The sequence below is a fragment of the Equus przewalskii genome, chromosome 19, assembly GCF_037783145.1.
Source record: "Equus przewalskii isolate Varuska chromosome 19, EquPr2, whole genome shotgun sequence".
Classification (NCBI taxonomy): domain Eukaryota; kingdom Metazoa; phylum Chordata; class Mammalia; order Perissodactyla; family Equidae; genus Equus; species Equus przewalskii.
Window position 1 is genome coordinate 1091758 of NC_091849.1, and position 19890 is coordinate 1111647.

General features: G+C 48.0%; 1 protein-coding gene and 1 long non-coding RNA gene across 3 annotated transcripts in view; one reads left to right on the forward strand and one right to left on the reverse strand.

Annotated features, from left to right (window-relative positions):
• DUSP22 (dual specificity phosphatase 22) overlaps nucleotides 1–9080 on the forward strand; it is a 69612-nt gene extending 60532 nt beyond the window's left edge. For both annotated transcript variants that reach the window (XM_070583916.1, XM_008528459.2), the window contains one exon: nucleotides 7426–9080. In XM_070583916.1, the coding sequence (XP_070440017.1) occupies nucleotides 7426–7844 (419 nt within the window). In that variant the 3' untranslated portion in view covers nucleotides 7845–9080. The remainder of the gene's footprint in view (nucleotides 1–7425) is intronic.
• Nucleotides 9081–9488: 408 nt separating this feature from the next.
• LOC139077196 (uncharacterized) overlaps nucleotides 9489–19890 on the reverse strand; it is a 28740-nt gene continuing 18338 nt past the window's right edge. The window contains exon 2 of the long non-coding RNA XR_011529513.1: nucleotides 9489–9977. This is a non-coding gene — a long non-coding RNA (uncharacterized lncRNA). The remainder of the gene's footprint in view (nucleotides 9978–19890) is intronic.

Consider the following 19890-nt stretch of genomic DNA (forward strand, 5'->3'; position numbering starts at 1 on the left):
TGCTTTCGTGGCCATAGCACACCTGAGCAGTGTGTCAGCCGGCCTGCAGTCTCTTCTGTTGAGCGAGGCTCCTGCTGGCCCCCTGGAGCCCTTTCCTGGGTTCTGGGCAGACCACCCTGTTTATCTATCTCTCTGCCCAAGGTAATTCTTTGAGTGAAATCCTGTTTTTCTGAGCACCTTCTTTAACCTTGGGTGTCATCATGTGTCCTCAACAGCATTTATGCTTTTCCCTGAGGATGGGTTCCTACTAGTGGCTTTTTTTTTTATTTGTTGGGTGCTGGTTCTTTCTAGTTTTCTGTTTCAAGAGGGAACCCTACTTCCAGCTTCTGGGCCTGTTTCACGTTATAAAGACAACCTATAAATTTGGTGATTGGGGTGTGTATGTGTGCGCCCGTGCCCGCACACACACAGCTGTGTTTTATTGTTTTTTAATTTTAGTTTAGAGAAATCCTTAGCCTTCAGGGGAGTCACGTGTGCAGTGTCAAGGGGCGTGTGGAGCTCAGGTACCTGGGCGTCCGGGGAAACATCAGAACCTGTGTTGCACCATCAGAGCTGGTCACGAAGGGCCGCTCTGCACACCAGCGTCAAGTCATAAAAATAGGGAACACACTAAAAACCAGACCCTGTGATCCCGCAGCAGATGACTCCTCCCATCCTGACCTTGAGTTATTAATAATTTTATTAAGAATGTGCTTTCAACACGTCTGTATTTATATATGTACTTAACAAGAAATCACCACGACTTCAAGAGGGAAGTTCCTCTTCCCTTTCCTTTTTATTGCCCGGAGAAAGGGAGAAACTGAGAAAAAAAAACCTGCCTTTGACTTGTCTCCGGAGGCTGCAGCATGTCCCTTGTTCCCTTCTTAGGATTTAATGGGGTCTCCTTAGGCCTCGGGCGTGTCAGGCCTGGGTGACACACGGGCTGTGTTGCATCATGCAGAGAGATCTTGACGCTCGGCTCTCTGGTTTTCCTGCCCCCGTGGAGGTTTTGAGCCGTGTGACTGCAGTACTGGGACGCGACTATCTCAGCTAGTATCACAGTGAGCCTGCTGGGTGTGGCTTAGGACACGTCTGACCGAAGGCTGCGGGTGCTGGCTCCGCGCCTCTTTCCATCGGGGGAAATTGTTGCCAGGACCTCGTTGAACATCTGCGAGTCTGGGTTTTTTTGGCTCTAGGTCTCTATACAAAGTGCGATCATAAAGAGTCAGAAGTTCACAGTTAATTTTCCTGAAGCTTCTCGTTGAGTTGGTAGCGCCCGGTGTCAACAGAGCTTTGTTAGCAGGTGCCCGAGAGCATGGAGTCGGCGTTCGGAGTGTGGTGCTGACCGTTTGTTTGGAGGTCGGTTCAGTAGGAGAGACTTTGAATGGGGTCAAATGTATATCTGAGTACATCCTTTACACACAGACCTGTTTAAGAAAACTAGACAGGAGTGGGAGGAAAACAACTGATTTTGGGGGAGTTAACAATTCCTTCTAGGAATAATGTTCTTTGGTTCAGTTTGGAAACAGTGCTGATCACACCATTTGCCCATCTGCCCCTCTTAGCCCCAGGAGGCCACCTTGGCTCACAGTGGCCTTTCCACCAACTGCTCAGTCCTCCAGGACACACGTGAGTGACAAGCGACCTATGCGAATAGAATACGCCATTGACATGGTGTTGGTCCCTCTCCCCTCAAAGCCAGCCTGCCCTCAGCTTCACGCGCCCACCCCCCAAAGGGGCCAAACCAGTGCAGACGGGAAGCGTCCTTTTGGGTGAGCAGGCTCGCCTTTTGTTGGTTGGCTCTGGGTTTCCCCGAGACACTGATGGGGAGCCTTTTTGGAAAATAAAAATCCAAAGCCTTCTCCATGTGCAAGAGAAATGTCACCTTCTGCTTTGCAAAGGGTGTGCCCTTCACAGCGAGAGGCCCAAGTGGCAGAGAGCTTCCTCAGAATGGGAGTCCCTAGAGAGGCTTGTCATGTGCTAGGAGTCAGATGTCCAGATTCTCCATATTGATGTGGTGACAGAGGGAAAGGCCAGGAGGTGTGAGAGGAGAGGTGCAGAGGCCTGCCTGGATATCCAGAAATCAGGTGCGTCCCAGAGGTGTACTGCAGAGGGGTGCAGAAACCCATTTCCTGCCCTGCTATTCCCTATCCCACAGCAGACAGGCCTGCTCTCTGCTCTGCCAGAGCTGCTGCCCGTTGTCTTCCACCTGCCGGGAGCACAGGGGGCAGGTCCTGACGGAGCAGGTAGGGGCAGAGGTGGTTCTTAGCGGGTGGGAGGCCGAGGTCCTGGACCGGTGACGAGGCAGCCATGGGAGACACAGACAGGAAGGCCTGGCTGAGGTCCGTTTTGATCCTGGTTCTCTGGAATACCTTGGGGAAGTCCCAGAGGAGGCAACCCACTCATGGGAGGAACTTCTTCTCAGGACTAGCATGAAAGAAACCCCCTGGAAGGAACTAGCAGTGATGGATGGCACCCTGTCTAGTGGCCCAGTGATGTGGCCAGAGGCAGCCTCGCAGCCTTCCTGGGTGCGTTTTACGTGTCGAGGAAGGCCCCTTCCAATCCTAAAGACCTCGCATCTAGAAGGCAAGATGGTCAGCCCTTCATGGAGACTTTTTCTTAAAATCATGTCCTCACAACAATCTTGTGGGATAGTTTGTACTATTGTCCTCATTTTTCAGATGAGGAAACCAAGTTCTAGAGAACTTGAGCATTGTCCAGCCTCAGGGCCAGAAAGTGTCCAAGTAGGGAGTGGAATCCAAGCAGTCTGACTCAGGTGTGCCCAAAAGTCACCACTCCTTTCAGAATGCCAGTTCCACTGGGAGGGCCGAGCTAATGAAATGGTAGCAGCCATGCATGTGCATTCAGGTTCTCTGAAGGTGGGTTCACGTTAGATTAGAGGCCTTGTGGGGAGTTTCAGCTGGAAGACAGATAGTGACAAGGAAAGTCCGTGCCTTCTTTCCACCAAAACGTGCCCACTGTGTGTGCGCTGTGGCCACCATGCCTGCCTCCAACTGGGCATTTCTGATTCAGCCTAGAGTAGCAGGCAGAGTACCAGGACATCCCGGAACCCCAGAAGGCCCTTTGCAGGAATAAAGAATCGCCCCCTCCATGGCTGTGGGGGTGCTGAGTGCCCGGCACCCTAATGCTGTGATGTTCTGTCCTTGGCGAGCCACCATTAAACAAATTGAGGAGCTCTGGTGAGGTTTCTGCAAGAAGCACAAGGATTTGTTGTTATTCAACCTAAATAAGTCAAATGGAGACACTCATCAAGGAGAGAGGCGAGGGAAGCGACAGTGGATGTTGCTGCAGTCAGAGACTGGCAGGACCTTCTTCCACCCCTGGGGCTGAGGGGCAGAGCCGAGAGATGGGGTTACGAGAGCCCAGGAAGAGCTGGTAGGTGCAGTGGCGCCCAGCAGGACCAGAGCAGGGCGGGTCTGTAAGAAGTGTGGAGAGGCCAGGAGGGAGCAGGGTGGAAGTTCCCCATCCAGTGTCCTCCTGTTCTGTCTCCTCGAACCCAATGGGAAGCTGGCCAGCAGAGGATTCTACGTGCTGTGGCCATGGGGGAGAGAGCAGGGTGATTGCCTTACAATAGGCAGCCCTGGCCAGCAGCCATGGGTGGGGCAGAGACGCAGTGATGGAGGAAGTGCCACCAGCTTCCAAGAAGTATCTGAGTGTTAACAAGCTGATACTAAAAGTGGCTCTGAGTGGGGAGCCTGGGTGCTCCTACACGCTTTGCCCCAGAAGTATCTGGACCTTGGCCTATGACTCACTTGCTTTCATCTTTAGAAAGCATTCTAGAAGTATCCATGCCTGCTGATGTGCCCCCACTGATCTGTGCTTTCCCGTGGCCTATCTGGAGAAATGACACCCTCCAAGGAAAGGCCATCGGGGTCAGATAGCATCTGAGCGTCTGCTATGAACTGGGCCCCCATGACAAGACCCCCGCCCATAAACAGCAGGAGAGGATAGTCTGCAAGGCCTGTCACGTCACAGTGCCCATGGCCGGCCATGAGAGCCACTGCGTGAGACATGGTAATGTTAGCACCGTGCAGACCGCCGGGGGGAAAGGAAGAATCAGGCATGGCAGGCCTGTCTTCAAAGACTGTTCAGTTAAGTTGAGTGAAGAAGGCAGTTACTCGGGATGTTTTCAGAGCAAATGGTGAGCATAGAAGCACAAATGCAGGCCAAGAGGACCACAGATGCTTGATGGAGAGTGCCCTGGCTGGGGATAGAAAACTTGGAAAAAGAGTGAGGGGCATTCTGGGCAGGTAAAGGCACAGGTGAGTAGGAACATGGTAGACTTGGAAGCCACACGTGGACCTGTGACAGGGAAGGTGACCACGAGAGGGACTAGAGGTGCAGGAGCTGGCTTCCAGTGCCCAGGAATGTCCCGGCCCTGTAAGCAGTAGGCAGCCATGGGGGCCTGGGGTTTGCTTTGGGCCTGTGCGGTGTGGACCGGAGGCAGGAAGATAGAGCAGCTAGGAGGGGCTGGAGCCGTGGCCTGGACTGGCTGTCCATGAGACCTCTCCAAAGACCAATGTACCAGGCGAGGTGACAAGATACTTAGATAATCGCCAGTTTGAAGTAGTGGCAGACGGTGCTGGTTTGAGTTCTCCAGAAGCAGAAACAGAGTTGGGGTGCCAACAGTGGTTGGTGAGCAGTGCCTGCGACAGGAGGGGAGGGGGCTGAAGGGGCAGGGGGCTGTCAGGAGCAGGGCAGTCCCACATCCTCTCAGTCAGAGGAGCCTGGGGCGGGCGTGGCTGGTCCCCGAGATGAGTGGCTCCGGCTGCCGAGCCATGGGGCCCTGAGACCAGAGCTCGGGGGCTCACGCCGCTCGCTCGCAGGGAGGGACAGCCTGGCTCCTTTCCGGGGACCCCCAGTGCTGTAAGGCGACCTTGCAGGGCTACTTCTCCACAGAGGGCTCACGGCAGGGCTGCCCTCGCGCTGTGCCCCAGCTCCCTGCTCGGAGCAGAGCTGGGCGCGTGGAGAGGGTGTGGGCGCAGCACCAGGAGCTGGGGATTGCTTCTGTCCCTCCCACAGCAGCTGCAGCCTCCGTGGCCACCAGGGCTGCAGCAGAGCCCCTCGCTCCCAGGGCAGGAGGTGTGCAACACACTGGCTCTGGAGCACTGAGTAAAAACAATTTTTAGTGGTAAACAACTAGAAGTTGGTCTGGTTTTTTCCTACTACCAAGAGCCAGCAATCCTAAACCTTTCCAGTGATAACATATGCCTCCCCCAGAAAATCCTTTTGTTGATCTAAGTTCTAGCTGTAAGCGATGGCTGCATCTACTGTAGAGCTGTGAGAATATACATGTAAACTTCACATGTGCATGTTGTTGCTGCCTGTCCTCAGTAAGTGTTTTCTGTACAGAGGCGAATGGAGAACTCCCAGTTAACAGGCAGGACTGGCACAGAGAGAATCAGCTCATCTGTTTTCCTTCTTCAGTAAATTCAAAATGATCTGGAATCTGAGCTCCATGGGGACAGTTTGGTGTCCAACCCCTGTGACATGACGTTTCTGCACTTGCAGAGTAGATTTGAAATAACCGAGGAGAGGTGACAGAGTCGGTTACTTCAATCTGGCGTTCCAGGGGACCACTTGAATGTTCTTGTCTTTAAAATTTTGTGACAGCAGAGATATTTGAAAGATAATTGATCCCAAAGAAACGTAGACATGCTATTCATGGAATTTGATGTGAAATGCGATTTTTGTGAATTTCTCCCAGTCTTACCATTTTGTGTAACACTTTTCCTTTTTGTCTATCTGTTGCTTAATGTGAAAGAAAATTTCTCAAAATTAAAATAAAGCAAAAATGTTCTGTGATCAATGATAGGTGAAGATAGATCGACAAATCTGACATAAAGAGAAGTTCAGTTTTGACAAATCATTGATAAATTTGCAGAAGTTAAGGCTCAAAAACAAATTGTAATTATTCATCAGTGTGACAGACTGACATATAGGTATATGTATTATTCCCCATTTTTCAAAATATATATTATTGTAATTAAAAAGTATTACTACATGACTTTTTCCTTGTTTTTACTGTGATATTTATTTTATTTTTTTCTATTTATTGGCATTATAATAAATATAAAATTCAATAAAAGAACATTTTGGCAGCATGCATTTCTTTTCTGTCCCACATTGTTCTTGTTTCATTTCAAGAGCATTACTGATGGTCACACAGAGGAGCAGGTGTCAAATACACCGAGGATGCGCCAGTGTTCACAAGGTCCTTCATGAAGGACTACAGTCGTTACTGGGCTTCATTTTCTTTTTTCTGTATCAACCCCCTTCTCTTAGGAAACAGGAGGCCCTGAAGCCCGTCCGATCCCACTGTGGCCTGTGTCAGCGGGAGCCCTGTCTCCCTGTCTCATTCGGTTTTATCGTGTTTTCTAAGACCTGGCCAGCTGTTTCCATTTCATTTTCGCTGTAGAGATAGAAGTGAAAAGATCATGAAAATTCTCTGACTTCTCACATGTTCCTTTCATTTTTTCTGCTCCTTTCTTCAAAGATACTTGAAGATTACCATGGTTATTTTTGAGGACCCTGGATGAGAAAGCTGCTTTGCTTTTCCTGTGCTGTGCTCTCCTGCTGGCATCCCTTCTGTAAGAGGCTCAATATGAGAAAATCTACATTTCACAAGAGGTCAATGGAGGCTGAAGCTTCCGCTTTCTCTTTGTCAAAGAATTTCCATTACTGTGTCTTTAAATTGCCCTCTCCCCTCCTGTATTTCAGAGAGTCAGATTTATAATAATTCTATGTACATGCAACTCACTAAGACTACCTCCTCTATTGCAGAAACCACAGCACACCTCTGTTTGGTGATGGGACCTAATTAAAATGTGGAGTTTTGGTGACTACCAGTCATAAAACATACCCTTCCCCTGTGCTGAAGGTCACCAAGTGCATTTCTCTCATGTAGGGGTGCAAGCCTCTGCCAATGGACCTCCAGCCCCTTGAGGGTAGGGCCTGGTGCACAGCAGGTCCTTGCGCCCTGTTCTCCTGTGAACTCTTGTCAAATCATTGGTCCTGTGGTTTTCTCCGCTCCTCCCTGCTTCACTGTTGTCAGAGCCTCCCCAGCTCACTTTCCTCAGTGTCACTGCAGCCACCCAATTCTTGGAAATATGCTGAGGACCTTCTTTGCCTGCATGCAGTTAGCACATTGGGAACTGTAAGTCTGAGCACACTGAGGAATGGGCAGGACCTGGTTGGCCCACTTGGAGCTTCATAATTTTCCCTACACGCTGCCATCATTTGTTTCTGAGCCTTTCTTTAAAAGAAAAATAATAATAAAGTCACATGTTTTGGGAATTGAATCTTAGCTTCTTAAACTTTCCTTTTATCAAGGCCTTCCCACTAGCATCCTAACCTTGTTTTATTTTGCTTCTTAAGCTAAAAATAATTGTGCTAACATGTTCATTTCCGTTTTCTGTGTTTAAGTCCATCAGCGTGCAGCAGTGAGCCGACCCATCCCCGAGCCCCCACGTCCACGCGGGAGGACTGAGGGCCGCCTCGGGCACAGGGGGGAGGCCTGCCCCAGGGCCCCTGTGAATTGCTGCTGCAGCCCAACCAGAGCCCATCCACCTTTCCTGGCTTCATGTATCTTCTCGTGGCTTGGATTTTTCAACTATTATCTATTTCTTACAATGTCGTTGACCTTATTCTTGTCCCCTTTCACTCAAATCCATGCACTATCTGATAACCTTGTTCTGCTTCCTGGATTTCTTCATTCACTGCCTTTCTCACAATTTATGCTCATTTCTCAGAAGACTTTGATGTTGATTGTTTGCTGCGAAACTAGCTCTGAACAAAGTTCACGGTACTGTTGTAACGGTTGCTTAAAGCCACTTTTCTTTTAGAGATATACAACTTCTGATGCTGGACTCGCACACCTCTCTAGAAAAGACACGCACTAACACTGAACACTCTGAGTGACAAGCCCCGGGCCAGCACATTGACGGCGAGGGCCCCACACAGACTCGTGACCCAGCTCTGAAGTGCCCTTGTTACTGTGGGGCACAGACAGTATCCAGGTGTACTACAGATCTGCTTTCGTTTACAACATCTTTTCTTCAGGTTTTTTGGGGAAAAATCTAGACTCTAGATTTTCTGTCCAACAGCTTCTTTCTGAGATTACCAAAATGTGTTTGCCTCCCAAGATAAAAGAAATCTACAATGTAATTCAGAAAATTACTTTTATTTAGTCAATTCTATAATGCTTTATAAGTGTTTTCCATTTATAGAGCACCTTCATGTATATTAATTCATTATCTCAACAAGCCTATGGGATCACCAGCACCCACATTTAGCTGCTGACTAGCAGAGCCAGATCCAGAACTCAGGTCTGACTCAGTCTAGTGCTCTTTGCACTACACCATGTTGGAATCAATGGACAGCAAACTCTTCATGTGAGCAAAACAAAGATAACCTGCCAAAATAATTTAGAAACAAAGGTTGAGGCAACTTTGTCATATGACATGGTTGGTTCTCAGTGGACTAATTTATGCATTGATAAAGTGGAAGTGAATAGTAGAAGAGGCCACAGTTAACTAGTCTACAAAAGAATGTTGTCTCCACATGATCTGATAGCGTTTTTGAGGCTCATAGACTTGAATTGGTTGTGTCTGGAATCCAGAACCTGAAGAAATCTGGACAAGGCAGTGAGTGGCATCTAGGTTAGGAAGGGCAGCAGACAGAGACGGAACCCTGCTAGAAGAGCCAAGAGCAACACAAGTGCAGAACAGAAGCCAGAGAGGCAAGGCGGGAGCTGCCTGGGAGAGGCTCTGAGGTGGGCCCAGAACTGAGCACACAGGGAGGAGGGCCGAGCTGGGTCAGGATGGACTGTCCCGCAGCAAGCCCTCACCCAGAGGGAGTGCCCCTGTGCTCCTGAGGATGTGCGCAGGGGTTGGAGGTGCTCCATCTGTGGCGGTCACACGCTGAGGACACACTCTAAGAAACACCACTCTGGACTAAGGACAGCTGCTCGGCAGCCACGAGTCAATGCACGTTGAAGACCATAGAGTCGACCTCATCTTGCCCAGAGGCAAGACTTGTTTTGCCCCAAAACTTAAAATAAAATTTTAAAAAGCTCTCAAGTCTGTGGAAAAGAATTGATTTTTTTAAAAGAAAAGTTTGAGTAGGAAAAGAAGCAATGGGGCAATGGAAAAGTAGTTATGACAGCCATTCTAAGGAGACAAGGAGTGGACCTTTAGAAAGACAGCCATTGAGTGTGATGGTGAGCATGTCTCGGGCTTCTTTGCCAGCAAAAACCTACTCGATGTCGAATCAGCACCCCTACACTTTGGTTTCTATAAGTTTAAAACTCAAAGGTTAGAAAGCAGAAAACCATGACATTCTTTGGAAGTAAAAGACAACATGGTATTTTGGAAAACGGCGAACTTGCGCCACTTAGGCAGCGAGGGTCCACTTTCCCAGCCATGTGCTCCTCCACCCGATCAGAGCGCTTGATAACCGTCAATAAGTGGAAGAGAAACTTTTCAAAATTACTTCTGAAGCTTAGATTTATTTATTGGCCCAAAAGAGGTAGGCAACATTTAAGGTGGAAAAAAAAAAGTCTTTGGGTCTTCTCTAGTGATGTCACCGTTTTCTCATTTCCATATTTAGGAAATGCTTATTTTTAAGCTCTGTTTGTTTCCTGAAGTCTGCTCTGCAAAGTGTCCCTGTGAAGTCGTGCTGTGTCCGTTTCACAGAGCACGGGACAGATACTGTTGTCCCGATGCCCTTTCACTGCCTGGCATCATAGCTGATCAGCAAACATCCAAGAGAACGTTCTACACAGCGTGTTCTAGGTAACTGGCGGGATTCAGTCAGGAAGATCAGCATCCGTCCTGCCCTCAGCCTCCAGGTTTATCGGCCTAATCAGAATTATTATTCAATTATTTTTCCTGAAATGTTGGCAGGCGTTGTTGGCATAGCCTGCTGCCCTCTTGCTCAGGTCCAGGGTGATTTCTCCAGTCCTCAGTTTACTAGACCTTAAAATAAACACGGAATTCAAAGAATTTCAATTTTCTGTAACAAATCAGGTGTAGAGTCATTAAAAAAAGAAAGTATCTTTTGGGGCCGGCCCGGTGGCGCGCGGTTAAGTGCACACTTTTCGCTTTGGCGGCCCGGGGTTCACCGGTTTGGATCCTGGGTGTGGACATGGCACTGTTTGGCAAGCCATGCTGTGATAGGTGTCCCACATATAAAGTAGAAGAAGATGGGCACAGATGTTAGCTCAGGGCTAATCTTCCTCAAAAAAACAAAAAAGAAAGGATCTTTTTGTATGTGGCCTTTGGGCGAATTTCAATTATTGAAATTATCTCCCCTTCCCTGTTCCCATAGTTACCAGTAAAGGATTGCGCCAGTGGTGGGGGGGTGGGGGGGGTGGTGAATTTACTAGTAATATTTTCCTTTACCCAAAACTTTGCCAGATTGAGGTCTTGGGATAACTTACTCAAAAGCCTCAACTTCTAACCCATTCTTGTTTTCTTAGCCTCATCAGAACTGAAGATTGTAGAAATGTCAAGCGCTGCCTCATTTAGGGCTGAGGATTCAGCCAAGTTAGTGTTTCTGACTTGACCGGGGAGCTCCTGCACCCGCCTGCTGGCACCGACGGGTCATGACCCCTGAAGATGACTAGGTCTCTAAGGAAAGAGTGAGCGCTTCTTACAGTAAATTAACAGCAGCTAAACATTCTCCAAGAAGACATGTGCTGTCCCACTTACAATAAGAGTCCCCAGCATTTCTCTGAATAGCAACAGCAGCTGTCATTTAATGCAGATCAAAGACAGAGGAACTTTTCTTACCATACAGAGGTTTGAGTGGGCAGTGGGGGATTCTGGGTGGTTTCAAACCTTTCCCTTCACATGTAATGTCACCCAGGCGTGTTTCATCATGAATGCGAGCTATTTTATGTGCTAACAGAAAACATGGAGTATCTCACAAGATAACGCCCTGCTAATCAGCCCGCCTTCGTCCTGGCTGTGTTGAACATGGGTGACCATGCATACACATGATTTTCCACAGAAAGACGCACACCAGAACTTGTTAAACAGCCCGTGGAGTTCTATCAGGTGCTAACAGACGCTGCAGCTGTCTGGCCAGCACAAATATTGTGGGCTTGCTCTAACGGCCATTTGGGTTGACAGAGTATGGGGGATCTGACCTCTGGTTTTAGCAGCCTACTTCCCATAGTTGAAGGAAATCACTGGGATTAGATTTACCTCCTGTTTTGATTTTCTCTTCTTCTGCAACATATTTTAGCCTCTTATTTTTTTTCACATTTTTTTAAACAGCTTTATTAGGTCAAGTTTACATACGATAAAATTCATCCATCTAACGTGTACAATTTAGTGATTTTTAGTACACCTACCAGGTTGTGCAGCCATCAGCATAATCCAGATGCAGAACATTTTCCTCACCCCAATGAGATCCCTCACCGCCGTGTGCAGTTCATTTCCATTCGCACCCCCAACCCTGACAACCACTCATCTACTTTGTCTCTGCAGATTTGCCTTCTCGTGACATTTCCTCTAGATGGGATCATGCAGTACATAGTCTTTTGTGTCTGACTTCCTTCACCTAACACAGAGTTTTTGAGATTCATCCATGGTGTAGCACATATTGATGTTTCTTTCCTTTTTATTGAATCGCCTGGTATATTTTTACGGGAGTTAAGGACTGATCACTAGTGAGTTGGACCACTGGATCTGATTGTGGGATGTCTGGAGCCATGTTTGATCGTCACAACTAGAGTGGGGCCTGCTACTGGCACGCGTTAGATAGAGGCCAGTGATGCTGGTAACCATCCTGCAAGGGACAGGACAGCCCTCTCAACAAAGAAGCACCTGACCAAAACGTCGACGGTGCAGAAATTGAGAGTCCCTGGCTTAGACTTGACTGAATTTCCACTTATCATTGGGGTCCATGTTTAAAATCAAGTGTTTCTTGATGGAAATTTCCCTTTGATTGTAATAGATGTCGTTGCTTTGGGGTTCTGTTTTTCTCATTTTTATGTATGTTTAAAATACGAACTCATTTGTGAAAGTGATCATTTTTCTATCATTTGGGAAAATTCTGGAATCTCCTAAAATGTTATTCAATAAGAAAGGTGACAGGAGAAGAGTGTACAGTTCTTATTTCCTGTCTGAGATCTCAATTCCACCTGGTGTTGAAAATTTAGCAAAAGAAAAGTAGCAAATGATGTTGGCTTGTACAGCTTAAATTCCCAGGACGCTGAGGAACTGTTGGTAGGCTTAAAATAAAGGCATTTAATAAAGTACATTAAGTTTATTTAGCAAAAGATTGCACCATAATTTTTGTGGCCTGAGGACCAATGTTATGCACTCTAGCTATATTTTGCCAGTTCAGTTCCAGAATTTTGAATCTGCTATGTTATTCTTAACATTAGTAACTAAAGTTTACACGGGGGCAGAGGTTAAAAGAAAACGGATCTGGAAAAACAGAACCAAAGAAGTTCTTATCACCCAGCATTTGGTGCAGCACTCCCCTCTTGGGAATAAGAAGAACTCAGCCAGAATTTAAATATTTTGTTTTATCTGAGACCAGGGCCTCGTTGACTGCTCAGTTTTTTCTCTGGGGTGGTTGAGACGCCAAGAGGTGGAATCCTATCTCTTAGCTCTTTTGAGCTTTGTGTGATGACGAATTAGAAACCAAGTTCTCTGTTGGAGCTTACTAACCTAAGTGGAGCCTGATGTGACGTGAGTCAGTAAACCATCCCCGGCAGAGGGTGCCTATGGGAATCTGACAAATAAACAGTGGCGTTTCAGCTGCCCGGGGCAACTTCTCACTCTGACCCCTCTTCTGTTCCAGGGGCAGCTCTGCCTCAGCCCTGCAAGACCCAGGCAATGACGGGGAAGGGCAAGGGGGTGGATGACTGGGGTTGATGTTCTGGCTGCCAGGAGAGAGGGGGCAGAATGGGGTTTCCTGGAGGTTCTTCTCATTTTGATGTCCTTTATCACCCCAAGCCTCCTTAGCACCTCCTGTGTACACTAATAGTAAACCAGGTCAGAAATATATGGTAACATTAAACGGAGTGCAAAACACATACATGCACATGCATGTGTTCACACACATGACATGCATACATAACACGTGCACACATATGTATACACATACCTGAACATGACACACAAACATACCGATACACACGACACACGATGCAATATATACAGATATACAAACACACAATACATGCATGCATTTACATGTGTGCACAGGCACACGTGCATACACACACTCCTCAGAATTACCATAAGCACTTTGTGCACATTTATTCATCACTGCCGGATAGATAGTATATGTCTGTGCTACAGCTGAGGACGCTTATGCTCAGAGAGGTTAAATAACTTGCTCAGGGCCATACAGCTGCTAAGTCGTAGAGCCTGGATTGAAACAAAGTTTCCTCTAAATCCAATTCCAAAGAAAGAAGCAGGAGGGAAGAAAATTTTGCCTTTAGAAAGCTGTAACTCCAACAATCACAACATCAGTGGTTGCGGGGGTAGGGGAGGGGGAGATGACTAGGCAGAGCGCAGAGGCAGTGAAAATACTCTGGCTAAGATTATAGTGGTGGATACATGCCATTATATGTTTGTCCAAACCCACAGAAGGTACAACACCAAGAGTGCACCCTCATGTAAACCATGGACTTGAAGTGACAACAGCGTGTCAATGTGGGCTCATCAGTTGCAACAAATGTACCTTTTTGGTGGGGGATGTCGGTAGGAGAGGAGGCTGTGTGTGTGTGTGTATGTATTGGGGGTGGGACACAGGGTATATGAGAAACCTTTGTACCTTCCTCTCAATTTTGTTGTGAACTTCAAACTACTCTAAAAAATTAAATCTGTAAAAAACCACAATATACCTCCACACAGAAGTGTTGCAGCTCAGTCTTTCCACCACCATTCACAGAGAATGCACCTTGGGCGATCAAATGCCTTACCTGAATTTGAAGCTCAGGAATATGATAACCTTAGTCTGTCTTTCTCTTAAAATAAAAGTAGCTTTTTTTTCTGAAGATAAAAATGACATATGCTGATTAAAAGAAAGTAAAAATTATTTCCACCTCTTAACATCTCCTGAACATTCCTCCTGCTATCTCTAGGCAGATTAGATAGGTGGATCATAGAAAGATGGATGATTTATGGAGTTTCATATAAATGATACTATGGTATAGATACTGTAATATATCAGGCTTTGTTTTTACTAACAGTGTAGTTTGACATTCCGTCAAGACATCTAATTCTATACCATTATAAAGGCCACACTGATTCATAACTATGATCTATTGGACCTGTATCCTTGTTGGTGTTGTTAAGCCCTCTTGTGAGGGTGGGGCAAGACAAGTAGCCATGGAAAGCCCAACGCTGGGGCAAAAGATGTCTTTGAGGAAGGAATCAAGCACCACACTCCGCATGGAGCAAACCTTCAGGAAACCGAGACCTCTTGATTTCTGATTACTTGAAATTCTAGGGCTACCATCAGCCTAAACTCTTGAAGCCTAGCTGAGCCTGATAAAGACTAGCTTTAGACTAACGCGAAATTTTGACCCCAAAACTAACGCAGTGGATGCACAAGACCTTAAGAGCCATGCTGTTCCGAGAGCACTCCTGCAGCTCAACAGAGAAGCTCAGGCATGCTCCCGCCTCGCCGGGGGGCTCACCACCTCTCTGAGCTTCTACCCTCTGTTCTAGAAACACTCCAGGATTTCATGCTTGCCCTCCTTGCTTCCATCAATGTGTTCCTGCTCTTTGTTACATGCTGGGAAGATACGTTCTCTTTTTTTGAACACTGAAGTTGGAGCCAATTTTTTCAGTGCTATTCTTCATTCAACAAGTATTAACTGAAGGCCTACCGTGGCTGTGCAGTCTTCTAGGTCCAGGGATACGGCAGCAAGCAAGATGGAAGTGAATGCCGGTGGGAGCGACGAGAAGGTCCATCTTCACGTAAGGAGCTTGTGGGGCCTGGGAGCTGGGGGCTGGGATCCACAGCGTTCCCTGGACACCCTCGTGCACGCATTTTTGCAAGTCTAAGTGATTTTTTCCTTGAGATAATTTTCCAGAAGTGCCACTGTGGATCAAAAGATCTGCACATTTAAATACCAGAAATATCAGATCAAATTGTACTTTGTACAACAGAGCAGAACAGTGGATTGTGGCTTCCCATTTAACTTGTCTCTCTCTCTCTCTGTTTTTTTTTTTTTTTTTTTTTTTGATAGGTAATTAAAAGGAGATGTAAGTGAAGGCCTCCTCCCCATTCTCACTTTTTACACAAACTATTCTAGGGACAAATTTTGATTTTCAGTGGTGGGAGGTGGGAGGGAGAAGGGAAATGTTCTGACACGTAACTTTGTGTGCATCTTCTCTCTAAAATCGATCAATGGAAGAAGCTCCCGGAACCTCAGAGAGGAGCAATGTTTGTTTGCTGTTTGTCACTCTTCCCCTAAGAACACGTCTGTTCTTCCACTAGGGTGACACTCTGCCCCCTCGGGAAGCATTTGCCACCCCTGGAGACCCACAGATCTCTGGGAGCAGGAAACTCTCCATTCAGTAGGAAACTGTTACCTTTTGGAACTTTATCCCAAACCTGGGGTCCCTGGAGGAAGCTTGGCTCGCTCTTGACAGCCGCCCCTCTGCCAGTACCTCCCCCCTCCTCTCCAGCCTTCTGTGATCTCTTTCTCATTCCTAGGTGTTCTTTGGAGACATTTAATTTTGTAAATAAGAAGATATCAGTTACTGTTATTTTTTAAATGGCACTCAGGAATGTTTACCCCAACTTTGGAGACATGGCACTGACCTGAAGTGCAACTGGGGGGCAGGGGTGACGTCCATTCTAGATGGTGAGATATTGTCAAGGCAGCCAGCACCTGGGGACCCCAGCTTCCTGCACATCAAAATGGGGGGCCAGGGGCTGGCCCGGTGGCGGAGTGGTTAAGTTCACACACTCTGCTTCGGCGGCCCAGGGTTTCGCCAGTTCGAATCCTAGGCGCGGACATGGCACTGCTCATCAAGCCATGCTGAGGCAGCTTCCCACATGCCACAACTAGAAGGACCCACAACTAAAAATGCACAACTGTGTACCAGGGGGCTTTGGGAGAAAAGGGAAAAAATAAAATCTAAAAAAAAAAAAAATGAGGGGACATGTTCTCTTGATTTATATACCATCTCTTCTACCAAAGAGCACACAGCATCTTAACAAGATTTTTAGCCCTCATAATATTGTCATTCGGGAGAAAAGGTACTTTATTTCATTTTTACTCCATCAGAGAACAGCATGATCAAGAGGAGGGTGGTTCCAGCTACCGCCTCAGCCCCAAGCTGCTTGCCAAGAGTTACAAACTTCATGTCACTCAGTATCAGGTTAGTACTGATATTTCCGGTCTTGACCCTACTCCACACTGTGTGAGAGCAGAGGTGATGTGGAGTCTGAGGCAGAAATGCCCCCGTGAGTCTGCTCTGTCCCAGGGCCAGGGATGAGGCCAACAGGAATCCAGAGAGTTCAGGTCCTGAGTGCACAGGTCCCCACTGCCAGTGACTTGGGCTCTGCAGGCAGGACCACATGCAGTTCCACACGCATTTCTTATTGCACCCACAGAACTTCATCCTGAAGCTTCCTTGCACATTCATCACACTGCACTGTGAAGTGTGTGTGCGTGTGTGAGAGCTCCCTGAGGCTGGGGACGGTGTTTTGTTCACCTCAGCACCCCCAGCTTCCTACATTCTCCCTGGCGTCAGTGTTATTGAATGAATCATTCATTCAGTGAGTGGGGGTTGGGGGATTCTAAGCCCGTGCACTCCAAACTTTTACATAATGCATCTCCACTGATGGGAAACCTTAAGCTCACACACCTCCCATCCCCTGGGATGGGGTCGACGTCGTTAGCTGATACAGCAGGGTGACACATGCATCTAGTATGAGCTTCCGCATTAACGACAGAGAGTGGAAATGCATGGCGTTGGTTTGACTGGGCTGCTGTAACAAACTGCCACCGACTGGGCATCTTAAGCAACCAAGGTTTTTATCTCATGGTTCCAGAGGCTGAAAGTCCAAGATCAAGGCATCAGCAGATCTAAGGTCTGCAGGGGACCCTCTTTCTAGTGCACAGATGGTGTCTTCTCACTGTGTCCTCACACGGTGGAAGGGGTGAGGGAGCCCTCTCGGGTCGCTAACCCCATTCCTGAGGGCTCCACCCTCAGGACCTGAGCACCTCCTAAAGGCCCCCTCCTGACACCAGCACACGGTGGGTGAGGATTCAACATTGGAACTGGAGAGGACACAGATATTCAGTCTACAGCATCTGTGCCGCAAAGAGCCATCTTCATGTCAGATCTTGTCAGATGAGTCCTGCGTGTTTTTAATCTGGAAAGGTGGCTGACAAAGAGCTTCTGCTCAGAGGAGGCAAGTGGCTCTGCCTTTTCTCTTTGCTTGCTCGTTGTTAGTGCCGTCTTTCACTCACAGTTTCTTCGCTAATGGTTCTTTTTGGGGTTGTCTACTTAACACCAGAAGGCATTACCTGCAAATCCACTTATGGAGGGCCCGGCAGAGCATGGTGGCAGTCTGCCTGGAAAGGACCACCACCAGCCTGCACCTCGGGGCACCTACCTCCCTGCAGGACCCTCGCCCGTGGGGCACAAGCATGACAGACAGACACAGCAGGGCCACTCACTCTCTAGGCTAAGGATGAGGTTCGCTTATTTTTTAGATTTTAGATTAAAACAAATAGAAACAGGAGCTCCGATATTCTTTGGGAGCCCTCTTCTGTGCTCTGCTCTCTAAGAACATAAGCTTTGAGGGGGCTGGAAGCCACTGCACCTGCTGGATCCCAGCCCTGGAGCAGTGCTAAGCAGGTGGCACGTACTCCACACAGGCTCATCGAAGGACAGAGGTGTTTGGATTGAAAGCAACTTTTCATGAACCAGTGACTGATGTGGTGGCAGGTGACAGACGTTCAGGTGGCTTCACAGCCTCATGGCCAGCGGCAGGTCGAGGCTGTCTCCTCCGGACTGGGGGCTCCCTCTAGTCAGGGGGATCAGACACAGTCCCCAGACTCCACACACTGTGCCCATCAGGTCTCAGAAACCTCTCTGTAACTTAATACAGGGGAGATGGAGTGACCAGTATCCAATCTAGGGGCCTTCAGAGATACAAAGAGTTCACTAAAAACGGAACTTTGTTATAGCTTCCCAAATAGGGATAAAGATACGGAAGTAGTAGTAGTCACACAGCAGAAGTAGTAAAGTAGCAGGAAAAGTAGCAGTGAGAATTAGCAGCAGCAGTGGCAGTAGTCGTGAAGGTGGTAAGAGGAGCTGTAGCAGGAGAAGCAGCAGCGGCAGCAGTGGCGGTGGCCACAGAGGGCAGCCGCTGCCCGCCTTCATTGATACCTCCTATGCGCAAATGCTGTCCTGTTGTACTCTCGTTTACTACTAAAAACTGCCCTGTTTAAGACCCTTAATGTCTTTGGTTGGCCTTACGGTAATGTCTGAGATCCTCACCCTGACACCCTGGGCAATGCCAGGCCTGCTCCGCTCTTCCAGCCACATGCCCCCAGCCCTCAGCCTGCATCTTTCTTTCAGTTCCTCAAGCATCCTGCCCTCCCTGTGCGTGTTCTTCGTTCCTCAGGAACAAGCAGCGCTCCTGACCACCTGCCCCTGTAGCCCACGCCCACCCCACAGCCTTAGCTCCGAGTCAGTCCCGTTTGATAGAAGCCTCGCCCCCTCAGCATGGCAGTTGTCTGTTACTGTAATTGCTTGTTTAATACTTTATCTCCTCCATCTGTGCAGCCAGAAAAGAAGGAAGTGCTCACGGAAGGATGGGGATATGCCAAAAGGGCATAGAAGCCAACCTGCTGGAGCTCCCAATGGCGAAAGCTGGACTGAGTTGAGCAAAAAAAAAAAAATAATGATAGCAGTGGATTCTAATTCATAGAATAATATAAATATTCATGGGTCCATATTGATACAAAAAATGCAAACCAGTGAGAGGAGAGAACTCATGTGTTGTGCCTGCTACTCACTGCTGTGTCTCCCCTGGGGCCAGCACACAACATGGTGCACAGTCGGCGGTAACTGCTCAGAGTGGAATGAAGGAGCTGTTGGTGTCACCCATGCACAGGTGAGGGGACGGAGCCTGGAGGGCAAGGGCCAGCCTGAGGAGGGCTGTCAGCAGTGGGCGGAGCTGTAAACTCTGCTTGCTTACTACTACCTCCCAAAGGTGAGGCCAAAAACAGCCCAACATGTCAGCAGCCAGGTCTGACACTTAACAATCCTGTCAGATTCTGAAGGCCTTGGCTCTCCATTTTAGTGTGCCACATTTCATGAATCTTTGCGAATCCGAGCAGTGAACCCTTGGTCTAACAATGCAATAACGGCAAATGGAGAGACTGTTCTGGCTGTCCTGCGTCATTCAGACTTTGTTCGGAAAGTTCCGTCTGTGGAGCTGTCTTGCCGAGGACAGAGAGCACTGCACACGTCTGTCAAGTCCCTGTTCTGGTTAAGCTCCGACGCTGCCCCCTTGGTATCCAGCCCACCCCTCCTCCAAATGCCCCTGTGCACCCTTGGTTTCCCACCTAGGAGCTCATTCCTGGCTCTCAACTGTTAGTTTATAAACTTGTCATGTGTATGCCAATAAATTCTTCAGAATTCGTGTCAGTATTGCACGTTAAATACCAAGCCTAACAATGAAGCAGTTCCTGAGATGCCCACGCCCTGTCCGTCGGGCCTGCCTGACGCGGCGCTCAGTTCTGTGGAGTGACTCACGCTCTCCTGGATTCTGTTTCTTTCAGAACTATTTTTAGAAAAATGAGGACAGAGATTTGATTCCTAGTTTCAGGCTCCCCAGGCTGGCAGAAGCTAGAATTGCTTCAAAACCACCAATTCTTCCTACAGC